General features: G+C 38.8%; 1 protein-coding gene across 2 annotated transcripts in view; it reads right to left on the reverse strand.

Moving 5' to 3' along the window:
* Positions 1-19,784, reverse strand: part of ANKRD26 (ankyrin repeat domain containing 26) — a 188,923-nt gene that overhangs the window by 123,300 nt on the left and 45,839 nt on the right. Inside the window, exons 10-17 of one of the 2 annotated variants that reach the window (XM_084616689.1) lie at positions 12,664-12,724; positions 11,274-12,253; positions 10,147-10,273; positions 8,562-8,611; positions 7,196-7,298; positions 3,713-3,741; positions 3,526-3,613; positions 3,389-3,433 (exon numbers count right to left, since the gene is read on the reverse strand). In XM_084616689.1, coding sequence (XP_084472815.1) covers positions 3,389-3,433; positions 3,526-3,613; positions 3,713-3,741; positions 7,196-7,298; positions 8,562-8,611; positions 10,147-10,273; positions 11,274-12,253; positions 12,664-12,724 — 1,483 coding nt within the window. Of the gene's footprint in view, positions 1-3,388; positions 3,434-3,525; positions 3,614-3,712; positions 3,742-7,195; positions 7,299-8,561; positions 8,612-10,146; positions 10,274-11,273; positions 12,254-12,334; positions 12,538-12,663; positions 12,725-19,784 lie in introns of both variants that reach the window. The other variant, XM_084616690.1, reaches the window with a different exon arrangement.

Genomic DNA, 19,784 nt, shown 5'->3' on the forward strand with positions numbered 1-19,784 from the left:
GATCAGGTGCTAGCACACAGCCAGGTGTATTGTGGACCTCGTTACTCCGCTTGTAGCCTGAGTCACTATGGACACTAAATGTTATTCCGACCATGTGAACATGGGAAGTGTTTTTTTCCTGATGTGCTACTTTCTGTGATGATATAACAAGGTTGAGCCCAAGGGCTAAGGTACAAACCTGCCATGACCACACTCAGTGATTAGGGGTATAAACCCTCACTGGGGAAATTGAGTCAGTGTTATGTGTGTCTGTGGCACAGCTAAAAGGTGCTGTGGCCCAAGTTCTGCTAGAAGTGGTAGGACCCTAGCACAGATAGGTTAATAGCTATGAGCCAGCACTCCACTGAAAGCAGGGAAACTGAGGCACAGCTGGAAGGTGTTGTGACCCAAACTCTGCTGGGAGTGATGAATCACTAGTAGAGCTACGTAAATAGCTGTGGGCCAAGATTCCTCTGGGAGCATGGCAGAGTCAAGGTGGTAAGATCTGGTTTCATGCTCTTGGAATCCTTTGGCCAAAGTGACCCAGATGGGTGTGCAGCAACTGCTGGGGAAATATGGATGAGTAAGGAGGGGAAAAGGTGACCCGTAACCTGGGCTCAGGGGGATTTAGGACCAACGCCTAAGGAATGGCTAATTGTACTGCATCAATGTCAGGGGGGAGGTGTGACAAAAATGCCCATTGGTGGTTCACTACTCTGTGTCAGCAACTTTTGTCAGGCCTGACGTACTCACTAAACCTTACACACTGTTGTCATAATTTGTCTCTAAAAGGTACCACATGTAAGGAATAATATACAACTGGGAACACCTGGCCCCCCAAATCATTGTGTAGTATATGTATAGTGTGTACAAAGAGTTATAAATACATTCTAGAATTATGTTCTTAAAACATGTTTGACCAACAATGCATAACCCAGTCTGTCCAGGACAAAGGAATATGTATTTGTTTGTCTGACCAGCCTGGTCGTCAGGCAGAGACAATGAAGATCCCGATATATATAAGGTAAACAAAACTATCAAGCAAAAAAGTGGGGGAGAAGATAACATAGAATTTACACCCCTGAAGGAGAAAGAAACTTTATCTGGGCTCATGTTTCACAGAATACATTTTAAAAGTTTAGTGGACTATGAAAAGAAAGGAAGAGAACCCCATAGTTATCCTTCACTCAAATAGTCAAAGAAACCAAACACTTTGAGCTCTGTGTGTTGGGTCCTGGTTCAAGAATGGGCCAGCCATGTTGGAAGAATGTCAGTGATGAGACAAACTACTCTAGTTAATATTTTAAGTAGATTTTTAGTGTTAGAAACATATTTTTAGTTTTGTTTGTAACCATTTCTACCTTATTCTTTATACTTGGTAACACTTAAACCTATGTCTTTTTGTTAATAAACTTGTTTTACTTTTACAATAAACCACTCAGTGATTTATTTGAAGTGGAAGGTTTGTCAATCCCAGTTAAGTTAATAAGCTGCTGTGTACTGTCACTTTAAAGGAGCAGCGAACTTGATACGGTTTTGTGGATGCTACAATAGGAGGGGCTGTGCACCGCAGAGAAAGATGATTTTGGGGCAGAACTCAAGGCTGGAAGGGTTGTGGAGTTCCCCCTGCAAAGAGAAATTGGGCAGTGGAAGCCAGGGTACAACTTGCATGCTAGCTGTTGGTGTCAGAGCTGTGAGCCACAACAGCATAGCATTTAAGTCACCCAGAGTTCCATGGCAGATGTTGACTGAACACCATAACTGGCCAGGGTGAACCCCTAAGTGTCACATTGGCATAGGCAGCAGGATTCACATACAGGTTGCTATTTGAGAATTACACTTCAAGCAACAATAAAATAGTTTTAAGTGGTTCACAAGTCAAAAGGCTGGAAACAATCAAAGAAAGATTACAGCTTAATTATTTTCTGTTTATTATCTCAAGTGTGGAAATAGAATAAAGGAAGTTTAAAATTAGCAACTGTCAAACAACTGCAAATTTAGAGCTGGCTATATCGGAAAAGAAGCAAAAAGCCCTAAAATGAGCGGCTGAGAAAGCTGCACAAGAATACCAGAAATGAGAAGTCAAACAAGACAGACAGACATTTTTGGGGAAGAACTCAGGTATGGAAGGGTTGTTGAGGTTCCCCAGAAAAGCGTAACTGGGTGGTGGAAACTAGTTGTATGCTTGTATACTGGCTGTTGGTGTCAGGGCTGTGAGCCACAACAGCATAGCATTTAAGGTACCCAGAGATCCAACTCCTTACTGAACTCTTTACTGGCCTGTGTGAATCCTTATGCATCACAGTATCTTCTTTGTTCTGTCTTTTACAGGCTTGGCAAATGCAGTACATTTCCCTTCCCCCACAGATTTACAGAGTAATGAAATAGGTGCTCCTAGGCCCCTTGGACACTGGAAACATCTAGCCACTAGTGACATGAGACCATCTCCATGCACATGAACTCTGCTTAAAGCTGCTTTGAAACAAAGAAATATCTGTGAATGTTTCTCTCAAGTCTGACTCTTGAGATAATGTTAAACTGAAGAGAATAAGGTGTCATGGAACTTACTGGAAAACACTGAGCAGATGAACAGTAAGAGCCAACAAAAATATGCTACTAACTGCCTATCTGTTTGTTCTGCATTTGTAACATAATGGGATCCTGGTCTATTACTAGTGCTCTGTAGTGCTACTGTAATACAAATAATAAAATATCCAACTCTTTTAGCTTCTTCCAAAAAAGCACATGCTGCAAAAAGATGAGAAAAATGGAAGCTCATGCTTTTAACACATGTTCTGCTTTCAAACTACAAGCATACATTTACAAATTTCTCTAAAAAGAAGCTTAGCCTCCATTGAATTCGAAGTGGGGAGAACTGAAGTACCTTTCCTTTTTAAAAACAAAAAGAATTTGAGATCCTAAATCATAAACAGACTACATGTACGCTATATACACTTTATTTACAATGCATTTCAAAATACATGAAAGTTCTCTCTTTTACTGACCTGCCTAGAACTGAATCCAAGGTTTTGTATTCCCCCATTTCAGCTGATATGCTTAACACCTAATTTTTGCAGCGGGAACACAGAACCCTGAATTCAGCTCTTGGCTGATAAATAAAAGAAAAAAAGACACATTACAAATCAATGTAAATTAAACCAAACTTAAAAATCCTTTAAGTCCACATTTTCTCTATATAAGATTTAGGATCTCAAACTGGGGCTGTATTTTTGGATCAGTTATTGTGTGTTCTTCAAGAAAGAATTAGCAAATGTCACAAGGCATGTTAAAAGCAAAGAATACTAACAAATTAAATATGGAAGTTTTATACATTGACTGTAAATCATTTTTTGTATAAATTGCAATTAAAACATGTTAGTAAAAAAAAGGACAAAAAACATATAAATACCTTCAATATCATCTGCATCATCTAAACCAAGTTCTTCCATTAAATCTTCAAAAGAAAAAAATAAGCAATGTTGAAGATAAATATTTGTTAATGAAGATGCTCAATCCCACACCAAAATGTGATGTAGTGAATATTACCTGACTTTTGCCTTTTGCCAATCTCGATTCCCTTTGCAGGACAAGAAGAGGTGTCATTTGTTTCTAAAATTGCTTGTGTGGTCTTTGGCTATTATAGACAATCCAACACACAAAAATTAAATAAAATTCAAAATAATGATATATTCTTTAATTAGTAAGACAAATTCTTAGCATAAATGACACTTACCTGTGAATCAAGATTTTTTTCACAAAATCCTAAAAAGAGGAGGAAAAAGTATTATCTAGTGTCTTTTAAAATCCTGAAGTGTAATAGTTATCAACTTCATGCAAAATTAGTACCTTGTGTGACAACTACGTATTGACTATTTGCAACCATTGTTTTAATTCCACAAGACTTATTTTTAGTTAGGCTAAATATATCATAGCAACCAGCACGTTAGTATTATAGAAACTCAAGATTGTTCAATCATGCATCTCAGATTTCAAGTGACCAAGCTAGAGTAATTCATGTGAAGTAATAAGGCCATGCTGATCAACAGTACAAAAATAAAACCTTTATTCTTTCTTAGAAGGCAATAATCCATTCCCTGAGTGGAAAGTTACAAAAGCCAAAGTGGAATGGAGTAGTTTAATATGTTATAAAGCAGTGCAACAGTACAATTATTATGATTATCCCACAAGTGTTTGTGTGTTGAAGAATCTCTATTTTCTGTAGATGGGAGGAGTCGGAGGAGAGTTATATGCAAGTACAGATATCATCTCAGTTCAGTTATCTGGCAACAAATTCTCAACACAGAGACCTCTAAATGATGTTATCTCAGTTTAGTGATCTACAGATCAGTGTGCTTTGATTACCAGGAACTTACAGAAACAACTCTTCTGTTTGGCTGTATTGTCCACTTTTAATACAATTCTCAATAACAGCTTCAACTTTTGTCTAGCGTAAAATCATTTCCATACCCATGTGATCTACTGGCCTATCTACACTTCTTGTAGCCTCTACCTTAGTCATCATATAGTTTCTCGATTCTCTTTTGCAACGAGGAATATAAAATGTTAGAAAGCATGTACAGCACAATTTTAATACTACCAACATTCAAGTGTTCTTATAAGCAACTATTACTTCATCTCAACAAAACTGCTGTCCAGTGATACGGTAATCTCTCTCATGTATTTCTACAATTGTCTTTTGATCTTTTTAAAAAACATTTTATTTAGTTTAGCAGAATCATACCAAAGTAAAGGGAATGCAAAGCAACAGACTTCCCCAAAGCAACCCTGCAGTACAGGATTTCAAGCCTTCAAAAAGATGGAAAAGTTTTGGCTACAACTTAATGACATATGATATGAAATTTTCATTTAATTGTGTCAATATGTTCATCATGTTCCAATGAGAGTGAATTCTTTAAAGACAAAACTAGGAAGAAACATGCTGTCTTAGCAGTAGAACGTTCTTGCCCTCCTCATAAGCACGTAGTCACAGAGCACCATGCAGAAAGTTTATTATTTTAAATATTAAGGTTTATGTATTATTTTATCAAATAACATTTTATCCATTACTTTAGCTTCCAGGCAAAACAAAGAGAGAGATCAATATAAAAGTAGCTACAAAAGGAGGAAGTATTACCCTTTTGTGTTCAACGTTCACCCGCCAGGAAAAGTCAAGAAATTCAAAAGAGGACAGATACTGCCAACAAAGTTTAGAGAATCAGGCAGATGCTGGGTTGAAAAGAGTCAGTCTTTGCTCTACAGGCTAACAGATTTGAACTCTGGCTAACCAGCAGAAGTAGCAAGTTCCATAGCCCAGAACTTTCAAATGAGAACAGTTTCTTCCAGGTGTCAAGAGCGCGCTTCTGGGGACAGGAAGCAAAAGTGCATCAGGTATCTCAGACATTTTGTTGGTGCACAGAGAACGAGAAGAGGCTTGATTCTTAATAGTGGATTGGCAGAGCACAGGGGTTCTCAAACTGGGGGTCATGACCCCTCAGGAGGTCGCGAGGTTACTACATGGGGGGTCATGAACTGTCAGCCTCCACCCCAAATCCCGCTTTGCCTCCAGCATTTATAATGGTGTTAAATGTATCAATTTTTTTTTTAATTTATAAGGAGGGTTGCATTCACAGGTTTTCTGTGTGAAAGGGGTCACCAATACAAAAGTTTGAGAACCCCTGCCATAGCAGATTGGAACTCTATACCAGATGGGGCACGGAGAAAAGGCACAGACCTGGATCTGGCAAAGTTACACCCAACAGAGAGTTCCTCCCATGGTCCCTCTGTTGAGAATTTGTGGCCAGATTACAGCACCTTTATGTGCCTAAGCAGTGCCAAAGGGCCCCAGCACTCAAGAAAATCTGGTCTGATATGTCCAAAATTGTCCAGCTCTAAGCCAGGTAGGGCTTTACATACTGACACATAATATTAATTGCAGCCAAAACCACTGGAATGAATGAAGAATAAGGATGATGGGTCCAGCTGGACCTGCTCCACTAACCATGCAGACTACCAAATTCTGCATAAACTGAAACAAAGTGGCCACTAAGGTAGTATTAAGTATTGCACAATTATGCTAATCAAGATGTGAGGTGTCAAATGTCTTGAACAATCAAAAGACATCTGTAACTATTAACCATTATTTTGTGCAAGGTTCATATTGTTATTCTTTTTTAATATTGAATAGAGCAATAATCTTTTACAGTGATTTATAGAAAGATTATTTGGCGCACAAAAGGGATACAACTACAGACTTCCCATTTGCCATTTGAACAGTTAAGAAAACTAGACTTCTCAGATGCCAAGTACTACCCTTTCTGGACTCAAAAATAAATTAGTATTCATAGATAAAGTCTGAATTCAGAAAATGAAAAAAATCATATATTTCCAAGAAAATTATCTACTTCATTCACTCCTTTCTATCTAGAACCATCTGTTAAGCTCTGGAAAGTGGAATATTTGAAAATATAAATGCAATGAATCCAAAATAGCTGGGCACTGAGAGTACCATTTATGAGACACACAGATGCTAAGCAAATAAAATACTCTGTCTTTGCCTCTGGGAGTTCACCCAAATCTTCCTTCCCCCTTAAGGTTTCTCACTCTCAGGATGGAGATTATGAGGTCCTCAAGTAATACACAATGGATGATCTCAGGTCATTCAGAGTCAGACATTCTATCAAGCCAAAACCTCACCATCTCTTTATAACTTTCCTAGGCTAAACCTCCTGGGCCAATAAAACTACAGAGAGGAAATAAATATAACAGCAGCAAATCATAACACTTTTTGACCATAAAAAAATCTCGCATACCATCTTTTCTGTCAGAAAAAACTTTCTATACAAATAAAAAAAATGAACCTTGTCAAGATTTTGAAGAACATTTACAAGTCTAGTGAAAATAGAGTTTGAACTACTAAGGAGAGTATCATTCCAATTACTACCCATTTTAGCTGCTAGTCAATGGCCAAGGACATACAAACTACCAGAGTTCCTCTGAAATGGATCATCTCCTGAATTAATGTCAAAGCATTTTCTGCTCTTATTAAGAATAAAAAAACCCAAATCTATTAATAATGACAATTAACAAACAGTTTTCTATTGCCACTGAGAGAACCACCACCTCCTTTTTTTGAAGAATTCCTAAGGAATACATAGAAAATTAAGCTTATTCTATAAAAGCTCATGAAGTATGGATAACAATACAATGATAAAATTACCTTCATTTGGTTCCTCAAAAATACTCTGCATGTGTGTTTCAGTTCTGACAGCAGATGAAATTAACAGGTTGACTGGTAGTTTTCTTGGGCTTTCAGAAGCACACTGGTTAATTAAAAATATGCATGATAACCTGGATACAATTCATTTTTAATTGCTTTCTACAGAAAAAGTATAAATATTTTTAGTTGTTGGGTATCAGCAATGATTTACAACCAAATACTTTTGTGTTCTACCCACTATACATAGTACTCATATATCTCTGAAAAAGCTTTGGAAAAGGAATGTCATAATATAGACTATTTAAAAATCGTAATACTTATGAATATTTTTAATTAAAGTGTTAATATAATGCTAGTTAAAATTTCTGTCAACTAAGATGTCTGAACCAGCCTTGATAAACACAGAAGAAGTGGTAACATGAAGTAGGGAAATAAGATAACAAATCAAGAAAATGAAAAAAAACCCGACTGCTTGAATAATAATTGCAGTTCTTTACAATGATTGTTTGTTTGTATCTCTATACTGTAGGTGCAGGTGATGTTCATGTCCTCAGCACACAAGTCTATAGGAATTGTGCATACACCCTACGATAATCAATAGGCCCACAGTTGCACAGGGAATGCTATGAGGAGGACTAAAGAAACAAAGTCCAACAAGGCCAAAAAGTTGACAAACACTAACACTAACTATCCTAAAACTTTAAGATTAATATTTTAAAAGGATAAAAGTTAAATGCTCTCAAAAGGAGACTAATGTGATAAAACACCACTACATTCTCCTTTCTTCCTAAAGCAGTCTGCAAGAACTGAGTAGCAACTGGGGCTATCCTCTGGATATGGGAGAGGCAAGAGACAATAGCTAGGGTTTATGTGCAGCTCCAATGGTTACAGCTTTTTCATAATGTGCATCAGCTTAAGAGGGGATTTATAGAGGCAATGCTTGCAGATCAGATAAAGGGTGAAAACCTGGCCCCAAATCCATTCAATGAGAGTTTTACTGTTGACTTAAATGGGGCCAAGATTTCATTGTCTTTTTTAAAATAAAATAAAAAAAAGATTTAAATACCTAATATTTTTAACTTTCAAAAACATTTAAAACAACTAAACTCTTTAATAATTCAATATGATGCTAGAAATACTAATTGAATCGGGGGGGGGGGAGGGGGTCACTGCCAGGAGACCTAGGTTATTAGCAGTCTTAACTAATCAGCCCCTAATATAGCATAAGTACTTCAAAACCACAGCATCAAGCCCTATGATCCATTAAGCAGCGAAGAAGTCAGAAATGCAATAAAAGTAAACTCTTGAGAGGTAGTGAATCGAATACAATTGGTGGGATCATAATAGCCATATTAATGGAAAGTACCTCTGAATCCCAGGGTGATTCTGTATCCTCCTCCTCTTCCAATCCTAATACTGACATTGTATCCACAGAATAAAACAAATATGAAATTTTACTTTTCTCTTATAAACATTTCACATTAGTTTGTTCTCTATCTGATAAGCCCTGTATTCATAAAATAGCCAGTAGGCATACATAATTTATCTCAATCTGTATACAAATAATTCACATGTGCTGCTAAGGTAGCTGCACACCACAGTGTGTCACTCTGTTTTCTTTAGGACTCCATCTTTCTTCCCTCCTCCAGTGGGAGCCTGCTAAACACCTGCCATATCCGCTGAAGAAAGAAACTGAAGGCTAAGTCCTGGTCTAGACTTAAAACTTACATTGACTTAGCTATGTCCTTCAGGGCTGTGAAGTATTTTGCAACTTAAGTGCAGCCCTTAAATTGACCTAAACCCGGGTGCAAATATGGCTAAATCAACAGAAGAATTCTTCCATCGATTTCGTTACTGCCTCTCACGGAGGTTGGTTACCTACACTGATGAAACACCTCCTACGCTGATACAGGAAGCATCTATACTACGGTGCTACGCTGGCACACATGCAGTGCTGTAGCTGAGCAGCTGTAGTGTAGACATACCCTGAGAAATACCTAAATCCTTATATGTGAAGGCATGATGACATCCCCAAAATTCAGTGTTCTGGCTGCATCTGCTGGTTGGGAGGAACTTTAACAAATATCTGAACTGGTATAGAAGATTCAATTGAATAAGGATTTTTATAGAGCACTGGTGTTACATGCTGCCACTGAGTAGCTCCACTTAAATGTATTCTGTACTAGCCACAGTTTACAAATGGTTTTAAGGTGTAGCATGATTTGGAGTGTGTTGCAGTACTCAAAAGTTACAAAGGCACGGTGATGGAAGCTACATCCCATCAAAAAATAGATTTGAACCCTACCTGCCAGACACAGAAGAAAAATAACATCAGTACTAGCCACTGCTGCTATCTGATCATCTAAAAGCAACTGAAGGTTGTGAAATTAGATAATTTGTAGAAATACAACTTCAACTAAACGGTTGGATGTAACATTCACCCTCTCTTCTGATTGTTGTCGTCAACTCACCAATGTCATTTTAGACATATCATAGAATCATAGAATATCAGGGTTGGAAGGGACCCCAGAAGGTCATCTAGTCCAACCCCCTGCTCGAAGCAGGACCAATTCCCAGTTAAATCATCCCAGCTAGGGATATCTGTGAGGTGACTTAATTTAAAAATGTAGGCTATAAAAAATCTGAATTATTCCTATTTCTGTGCTTTACAATATGTCCAATCTACTTTATGCCTTTTTTAGATTATAAGTGCTTCAAGACAGGTGTAAGTGCTTCAAGTGTAATGTGTGTCTTGTACTCTTTGGAGTCCTTCAGAAACAAAAGAACAAAGTGATTTATCAGCTGAGTCATTCCCTGAAAGTGTACCAGGGCAAGTGAAAAACATCTCATGGTTCACAATACCAGAGGCAGCAAATTATGATCTTTTCTTAGTACTCTCACACAGTAAACTAATCTAAGAAAAACATTTGGGTTACTATTTACTAATTTACCTTTCCTAACAGGAGTATCTTCTGAGGGATTCTGTGCTTCACGGTTGCCACTACAAATCAAATTTTTATCTCCAACATTTGAAATTTGTGGTTGTTCTATGTCATCTTCCTCCTCTGATGATTCTTCCTAGTAGAAAGAGATTGAATAAAAAATATCTTCCCAAAGAAAAATACTAAACAAAACCAAATTATTTTCTATTTTAAGATGTTATACTCCCACTCATTATTGTAGTGTCTGAGTGCCTGCTACATTAAATCAACAGTAATAGCAGAGTCATTTTTTGAGGCAAAAAACTCTGCTTGGGTATGGGGTTTGTTTAGTTGGGTGGATGATTCATTTGTTTTAGGTGGGTTTTGTTTTGTTTTTTTGGATGGGGACAAATTTGTTTGGATGAAGGTATCAATGTTGAGAGTATCATTTTGTTATGGTGAAAAGTTCTTGCAGCATTTTCTAAAGATGGTCAGATTTACCTAATCTCCTCTGGAATTTCATTCCTTATTTGATCACCTCAACCAAGAATGCTTTTATTCCCAGATCTCACACACTTAACAATGGGCTTTATCTGTATTGTCCCAGAGGTGCGCAACTAACCTTCTGATTCTAAATGTGACTTTATATTCCAACCACCTTCTTTTACTCATTTTTGTATTAAAAAAAAAAGTAAATTAAAAAAAATTCAGTTTATGCTGTTATAGTTCAATTTACTTTTCGTAACACATTTGGATTTTGTCATAGCCCAATTACTCTTGCAGATAATACCCTATTTATTTTATGCATCATTCTTTAGGCCACAAATTATACTGACTTCAGAACAATGAGTCTAAAATTCATCCTTCTATAGCATCATAACCACATTTGGAATAAAAAAAATGCTGCTCATTACTATCCTAACTAATGCATGAAAACTCTGCTTTATTGGAAACAAGTTTATGGTCAGTCATTTCTTTATTCAATGCTGAAGATCAGATTAAATTTGAGTTACATGATTCTTGTTATCAATCTTGTATAAAGGTTTTTCATTTAACTATATTCAAACCATTCAGTTACAATACAAGTACCTTGTGTCTTATCTTCTGCTTTACCTATGTAAAAATCCTTGTTATTGGGTTTGTCCCTTTTTACTTACTTTGATGCTTGGTTGAAACGCTTCTTTTAGATTTTCATCACCGCTATTTACAGGCAAATTCTCACTTTCTGGTTCCAGTGTTTCACAGACTGTATTACCCAATTCCTTGGAATTCTTGCATTGCTCCTTTCCAGCATTTTGATCACCTACAAATCTAAGCTTCTCTGAGTCCTGTCTTCTGTTCTCGCACCTTGGATTTTCTGTCTCTGACCAAGGATCATCATCACTTTCAAAGATATCATCTACTAGATTTGGGTTTTCCTCCTTAATATAACAACTATTTAAGACAGATGGAGATGCACCTTTTTTCCAGGCTGTCATTTCAGAACCTTCAAAAGAAGAGCAGTTCTTACATCTGATTTTCTCATTTCCATCGGTATGTAACAATTCATTTGTATTCTGAAATTCATTAATTTCTTCATGTTCACTACCATCACCTTTTTTTGATGAATCATAAGGTACTTCATTATTTACCATCTTAGATGATATGGCAGTTATATTTTCCTTTAAACCTTCATAATGTCCAGCTATAAAAGACACAGGAATATCAACAGATTCCTGCATTTCCTGATCTTCCTCTTCACATGTTTCATGACTACCACCATCGTGTATATTTTTGCTTCCACTTTTAACTTCCCTTTCAGATTTAACAGCATTGTTAAAGATTTCTAACTCTTGATCACGCTTATGCTCCAATTTTCCAACATATTCCTCTTCCTCATCTTCTGTGTAATCATCTTGACCTCCTTCTTCATCTTCTGTATCTTCATCCTCCTTTTCTTCCTGACTAAATTCTTCCTCATCATCTTCCTCCTCTTCTTCTTCCTCTAATTCTCCTTTCTCCTGTTCGCTTGCTTCTGAAATATCTTCGTTTGTCAGTTCTTTACATTCTTTTTTATTCAAATTTGTGTGATTTCTGGTTACTTGTTTGAGGTTTTGCCTTGATGACTGAGGACTTCCAATTCTAATATCCTCGCCATCTTCATAAAATCATAGATGAATTTGAAAAAGAAAAACACAACATAGGAACCAACAAATTAATTGCACAAACAAAAATTTACCTGTTTAAACCCCAGGAGAGGAGGAGTCATCTGGGAAGGTTTTGAAAAGGAGCCAGGTGAGGGATGGACAGGTCGAGGGTAGGACTTGACTTGGGAAAAAGGCTTAGGAGGGGATTCAATGACATCTTCAGCTTCACAATCAGATTTATTTTGCTGTGAAATGGCTATATGTTCTGTTCTCATAATGCTATTTTTCTCACCTACTACAGTAAAAAAACCAAAGATTAAATATACTTAAAAGAGGAAGTAAAATACATAATAAATCTACAATTTCCTATCAACATATAATGTAGTAAAGGAGATTCCCCCTGCCGCCCCCAATTGCTTACTGTTTTTCTTGAATTGCTGGGAAGAGTTCATTAGCAGAGTCAAACTTGGTTTCTGTGGTTTCTGTAAATAAAGTTAACTTTAAGCACACTGAGTTTTTACATGAATAGTAAGCAACACCCCTCTCTTTTTATCAAATATTGAAGACTAAATTCATTAACATTTTCTTACTGACAATGCCAGTTGAGGTCTCCATCCTGCAGTCCTGACTCAGCCAGCACTCTCATTGAAGTCAGTCAATGAGAGTTTTGCCCAAAAGATTTAGCCCATATATCATTAAATACAATATTTCTAAGTGAATTATAGTCTACAAAATCTTTTCTTTAATCCAGTCGGCATTAGCAATACTGGCATTTAGGATGTTTTGTTTAAATTTTATGTCTAAGAGTCTTAAATACTTGGTTCCCTAGGATTAGTCAACAGATTAGTCACTTAAAATGGCCCAGTCCACTGCCTGATGACATCAAAATTCCTACATCATGATGGGAAGATGTTACTGCTTCTATTTTAACACACAATGCACGTGAAATACAGTGGAAATTCAGCAATTTATCATCTGAGTGGAAGAGGAAAAGTCATCAAATTGATACAAAAAATACTTATACAGAAGTTTGCAGGAATTTGGATAAAAAGAAATTAGTGATCCAGACAGATAATCTAATGACTGTATTTTAAGGTACGTTTTCAAAGAAGTTCATGAAGATTTAACTATGTGTTTCTTCACTGGTGTAACATAGGAAATTCCCTATGCAATGCTTTTAAAACATACTCCTAAATTTTCATGTACAACTTCTAAGGAGGTTTCAGAAGGTCTAATGAAAACCACAGTTGAAAGAGTGGACCTTCAGCAGGTAGTGCTTCCATTATTCACGTTCCATGCTTAATGAGAATGGAAAAGGCCTAATAAATAATTCTAGTGTCTACCATGTTGAATCAAATTATTCAGCAAGTGGTGGTGCTTAGAAAAAGACCTAGTGCTCCTTAACAGCCTATTGTGTATTTTAGCAATGGTATGTTAATACTATAAGCACTTGTATTTAAAAAGAGAAATCAAAATACAGAACAGTTACTTACATTTCAATGCCTGTTGCTTCAAGATGTTTTGTCCACATAGATCCCACAGGAGCATGAAAGATCAGATTCTTTTGGCCAGCAATCTCCACTGGGACTGTGGCTGCACCCTTCACATCCTCATGTCCCCCACCCAAGAACATAAAGGGTAGAGCAAACTCAATCACTTCTCATTCCTTTCACCAATATCGAATCCCAAGCTAAAGAATGCTGCAATACAGGGGAAGGCATACATAAAAAATATGCAGTTTGCTGATCAAAAGTCATAAACCAATCCTGAGGTTTTAGGGAGGGAATTATAGAAGCCAGAGTGACCATCCTGAGCCCAAAGTGATAAATGAATTTGTTGAGTTGGAGATGTCATCCTCCTTTCTTTTTCAGAATGGCAATACAAACTTCTGCACCGAGCAGTAGGAGAATGACTCTCTCTTGTTTCTTGTAAGAGGAATCTCTAAAAAATGAATGGGGATGGGTGGACAAGGCCTGAAACTGGACCAAATAACCCTGTTTGATAACTTCTAGGATCCTGCAATCCTTAATTCTAGTACAGTACCATCCTACAAAAAGAAATAAAGGAGGTTGATAAGGGACAGGTGTGCAGGGGCAGGGTGTGTGTGAGAGAGTAACAGGGTGAACAGATCTGTATAGATCAGTCCAGGACTCTTGACCGTAGAATCTATTTCTTGTCTCAGGGATGGTGATGTGTGGGTTCTAACAGAAGATAAGGTTGAGCTTCTCCTTCACTGACAGTGAGATCTTTTCTTGGGAAGCTCTGAGGACTCCTGTTGATAACAGTAAGAGAAGTTAACCTTAGCCTGGAAAAAATTTGAGGTGTAACATGCCTCCTTCTCTGGACTATACTGTAGGGGCCAAAGTGTCTTTCTATAGTCTTTCAAAAAGAGTGGAACTCTTTATCTAGATCATGACTTTCACATGAAAGGTCCTCAATTGTGATCTGACATTGTCAGCATGGATGAAACCAATATAATCTGTACAGATTAGATGGGCTGATTATGGAGCTCAACTGACATGAGGCCAGAGCCGAGGAGCATGCATCAGACAGTAGATTTGATCAGCATTGGGGGGTCAGGCTTTGAAGGAGGAACTGTGGCCAAATCGGAAACAGAAGGACTCCTCAGCCTACTCTTTGATTGTACCAGGGAAGGTGATTGGTACAGTTGCTGTTTTTGACCATGGTCAGCAGGAACAACTGACTCACCTGTGGAAACCTCAATTGATCGATCATGAACTCTAGATGAGGTCTGAGGTCTTTTGGTAGCTGTCGTCCCCTGGGTGCTAGGGATAGTGTCTGAGTTTACCAGAGAACTAGCTGAATGTGGTTTAAGAGCAATTAAACCATTTTTCAACTCACAATTCTCTGAGTCAGAGATTCTCTTCATAATTTCTACTGGAATAATCAATTTCAGGCAGCATCTCAGGCTTTCTGCATCCATTCAGAGAAAGATCTACAGATGGAGCACTTGTGAAGTAGGTGGCCTTCTCTAAGGCAAAAAGTCATTTAGAATGGCCATCATTTTGGGAGTGGCCACCTCACAAGAAGGGCAGGACTTAAAGTCTAAAGACTTTGTCTTGGCCATGACATTAATGCTTTCATACCAAGTATCCTCATAGTTTCTAACTTATTTTTTGGCCCAATGGGCAAATAAAATGTTAAGTACTAAACTAATCCTAACATTAATTGAGGGAGTTATGGTTTGGCAGACCAACACTGCTGAATTCAGTCTCGCTGCCATGGGTGATAAGAGGAACTAGGAGATGGTTGGGCCTGCTTTACCCACTATGGCTTCATGTGGATTGGTGCGAGCACATGCAGGGTGAAGGGGCAGCCCCAATGAGCACTGCTGGCCAAAATAATCTGATCATCACACACACAGCGCATGCCCACCTAGAGCAGGGTCCATGTAGAAAAATACTCAAAGAACAACTTCTTGTTTCAGGAAATTGCTAGTAGGCATATGATCTGAGGAGAAGGAAAATGTATGTGGCTTCTTCACAAGTAGCTGATTTGTTTCATACGGTATATAAGCTCATGAAGATTTTTTGAGTCTGTAAACAAGCAACTTAAGAGGTGAATTGTGTGATAACTTTAAGGGAGAGAAAGACTTCGTAGAATGTTGCTGCACATATACTCTCCCCGCCCCTGCAATTTCAAAGCACTTTGGCTCAGATTTTTAAACGTATTTAGGCACTGCTGCCCTCAACATTGTAATACCTAAGTTAGGAGCCTAAGTCTCTGTGATGGGGTGCGACTCACCATTGTGGTGCCTCCGGCTGGCTGTCTTGGGGATTAGCTCTGCTAGCCAGTGCACCCTTTTCTGGTGGTGTCTCACCGCCATCACTTCTCCTCCAGGACCCATGTCACTCCCCAAACCATGTCATTGTCTTCATGGCACAGCCCTCTGGCTGTGTCATGCTCTGTTCTCCCCACTTCCAGGGGAACTGCAGTGCACTGTCCAGCCACTTCCCTCAGTGGCAACTGCAGCCCACTGTCTAGCCAATTCCTCATTGGTGGTGGGAGGGGGGTGGGAACCTGGGCCCACCCACTACTCTGGGTCATAGAATCATAGAATATCAAAGTTGGAAGGGACCTCAGGAGGTCATCTAGTCCAACCCCCTGCTCAAAGCAGGACCAATCTCCAACTAAATCATCCCAGCCAGGGCTTTGTCAAGCCTGACCTTAAAAACTTCTAAGAAAGGAGATTCCACCACCTCCCTCGGTAACGCATTCCAGTGTTTCACCACCTCCTAGTAAAAAAGTTTTTCCTAATATCCAACCTAAACCTCCCCCACTGCAACTTGAGACCATTACTCCTCGTTCTGTCATCTGCTACCACTGAGAACAGTCTAGATCCATCCTCTTTGGAACCCCCGTTCAGGTAGTTGAAAGCAGCTATCAAATCCCCCCTCATTCTTCTCTTCCGCAGACTAAACAATCCCAGTTCCCTCAGCCTCTCCTCATAAGTCATGTGTTCCAGTCCCCTAATCATTTTTGTTGCCCTCCGCTGGATGCTTTCCAATTTTTCCACATCCTTCTTGTAGCGTGGGGCCCAAAACTGGACACAGTACTCCAGATGAGGCCTCACCAATGTCGAATAGAGGGGAATGATCTGCTCGCTATGCCCCTACTTATACATCCCAAAATGCCACTGGCCTTCTTGGCAACAACGGTACACTGTTGATTCATATCCAGCTTCTCGTCCACTGTAACCCCTACGTCCTTTTCTGCAGAACTGCTGCCTAGCCATTTGGTCCCTAGTCTGTAGCAGTGCATGGGATTCTTCCATCCTAAGTGCAGAACTCTGCACTTGTCCTTGTTGATCCTCATCAGATTTCTTTTGGCCCAATCCTCTAATTTGTCTAGGTCCCTCTGTATCCTATCCCTAGCCTCCAGCATATCTAAATGTAAATAGCTGCCACTTGCTGCGTCCCCTCCAACTCCTCCGTTCCTTTCCCTGGGCCACTTCTCTGAGGCCCCAGCACCCTCTTTGCCCTTGCCTCAGGACTTCAGTCTGCAGATCCCTTCAGCCTACCAGGAACTATCTTAAGTTTTCCCGGTCCCTGCCTAAAGCACTGCTCTGTCCAGAGTGATAGCTGTCTTCAGCCTGCAAGGCAGCCAGTCCTCCCCTCCTCAAGCTCCAGGGAGCAACTGAAACTGCTCTCCCCTGCAGTCCTTTTTTTATGGACCTCCCTGGCCCTGATTGGCCGCTCCTTGGAGCCCCTCTTTAATTGGCTGCCTCCTGTGCAGCCTCCCTAGGGCTCAATTAACCCCATTATAGGCTACTGTGGGGTGGACACCTCATCACAGTCTCATTTTCAGAAGAAACTCAGGCACTTAGATGTCAACACCCAATTTACAGTCATCAGGATTTAGGCTTCTAAGTGTCTATATCATTTTTGAAAATGAGACTTAGGTGATGCAATGCTGAGTGCCACAACCTCTAAATACCTTTAAAAATCTGGGCCTTTCATACCGCAGCGTACATAGAAGGGGAGAATATTTAAATCTCATGGATTTAAACTGGTTGTCATTTCCAATATCCCCTTTCCTCTTTTTGAAGACTCTGTGTTTGGATAATAGTCCATCTTCTCCTCCTGCCTAACTCTATAAATGAATACTTAAGTCAAACTTCATGACCTTTTAGATACTGAACATAAAAAAAAATATGACTCAAAAAATTCAGCATGTTGAATTTACAGAAGGATCCCAGATTGGAAGAGACAGATAATAGGTTTTGTTCAAATATAAACTATTTTCTACAACACAGAAGAGTTATAAAAATGAATATTAAATATATTTCAAAATCCATGGTGTAGTTTTCCCAGTCCTTCTTTATTGGAATATGATGCCTGGTTTTCACTTAAACTGTAGATCGACCTAGCTACTTTGGGTGCGTAAAATTCACACTCCTGAACACCACTGGTAAGTCAACCCAAACCTCAGTGTAAATGTGACTTGGTCAATGGAAGAACTATTTCCTTTTTGTTTAACATGTACTGTAAAATTAAATTCTCTAAGACCACAATTTTTGCTAAGTTTGGATATTTCTGGAAGTGCTTTCTTGCCTCATGAAAATAGATTATATGATCCATATAAGATTAATAAAGATTTTTAGACTGCTATAATCAGAATTTTTGCCTAGACTGAATGATTTCAGCCTAGGCAAATATCTCAGTGCTCATCAAAAAACAGAAGAGTATATTTTCAGTTAAAACTAAGTAAAATTTCTCTGCATTTATAATTTCTTTTTTATAGCATATAGGGGAATGAAATGAAATGGATTGTTAATGAGGCTGAAGGATATCGGAAAATTGTTCCACATAGTGAGAACTGCAGAGAAAAAGACTCTTGTATCAACAGCAATGAGAATGTAGGTGTGACATTAATGACATGAACTGTGACGGTATAGATCATTGTTGCAACCAGGGTCCTATGGTGGCACAGAGGAGGTCTTGTACAGAGGAGGTCAAGTGGGGTGTCTACGGAAAGGTTGTAGTTTGCTGGTTATAATTATGCTCTCTGTATGTGTGTATCATTTTTGTATTTGATGTTATGAATATTGGCTATGTCCTTCTATCTCAATGTTTTTGATTCTAAGTAGCCTCAGTGAAGCATTTGGTCAGCTTCTTGAGAATGGGCACTTACTGAGAATAGTCCTATCAAAAAACACTTAACTGACAATGGACTTTGGGAGATGCCAGTCCACATCTGAGCTTTTCTGGGAACGTTCAAACTAACATGTAAACAATGGTGTCAGCCTACAAAAAACTGAATCACTCATAGACATGTGACTTGCCCAGGTGGCGACAAACTCCATCTTGTTGCTGTGATTTTGCACAGAAGAACAAAGGGGTTTCCGCCCACAAGAGAGAGAATATAAAAGGCTCTGAAAACCCCTCCATTTTGTCTTCAGCTGGCTTAACAGATGGCCTCTCCACCCCAAACTGATGCTTGAAAGAAACTGGAACAAAGGACAACTACAGGGTGTGAGTGATTGCTGGACCCAGACTAGGAAGGAGTCCAGTCTGTGAAAGAAGCTTATTGGAACATCTCTGAGGGTGAGATTTACCTGCATTCAGTTTCCTTCTGTATTAGTCTTAGACTTGTATGTTTTTGTTTTATTTTGCATGGTAACTTACCTTGTTCTGTCTGTTATTACTTGGAACCACTTAAATCCTACTTTTATATTTAATAAAATCACTTTTGCTTATTAATTAACCCAGAGTAAGTAATCAATACCTGGGGGAGCAAACAGCTGTGCATCTCTCTTTATCAGTGTGATAGAAGGAGAACAATTTATAAGTTTACCCTGTATAAGCTTTATACAAAGTAAAACGGATTTCTTTGGGGTTTGGATCCCATTGGGAGCTGGGTGTCTGGGTGCTAGAGACGGGAGCATTTGCTAAGCCGTTCTCAGTTAAGTCTGCGGCTTTGGGGGACGTGCTTCAGACCTGTGTTTGCAGCACGCTAGCATGTCTGGCTCAACAAGGCAGGGTTCTGAAGTCTCAAACTGGCAGGGAGAATGGGCTTAGA

Source organism: Lepidochelys olivacea (assembly GCF_965140295.1).
Source record: "Lepidochelys olivacea isolate rLepOli2 genome assembly, chromosome: 1".
Classification (NCBI taxonomy): domain Eukaryota; kingdom Metazoa; phylum Chordata; order Testudines; family Cheloniidae; genus Lepidochelys; species Lepidochelys olivacea.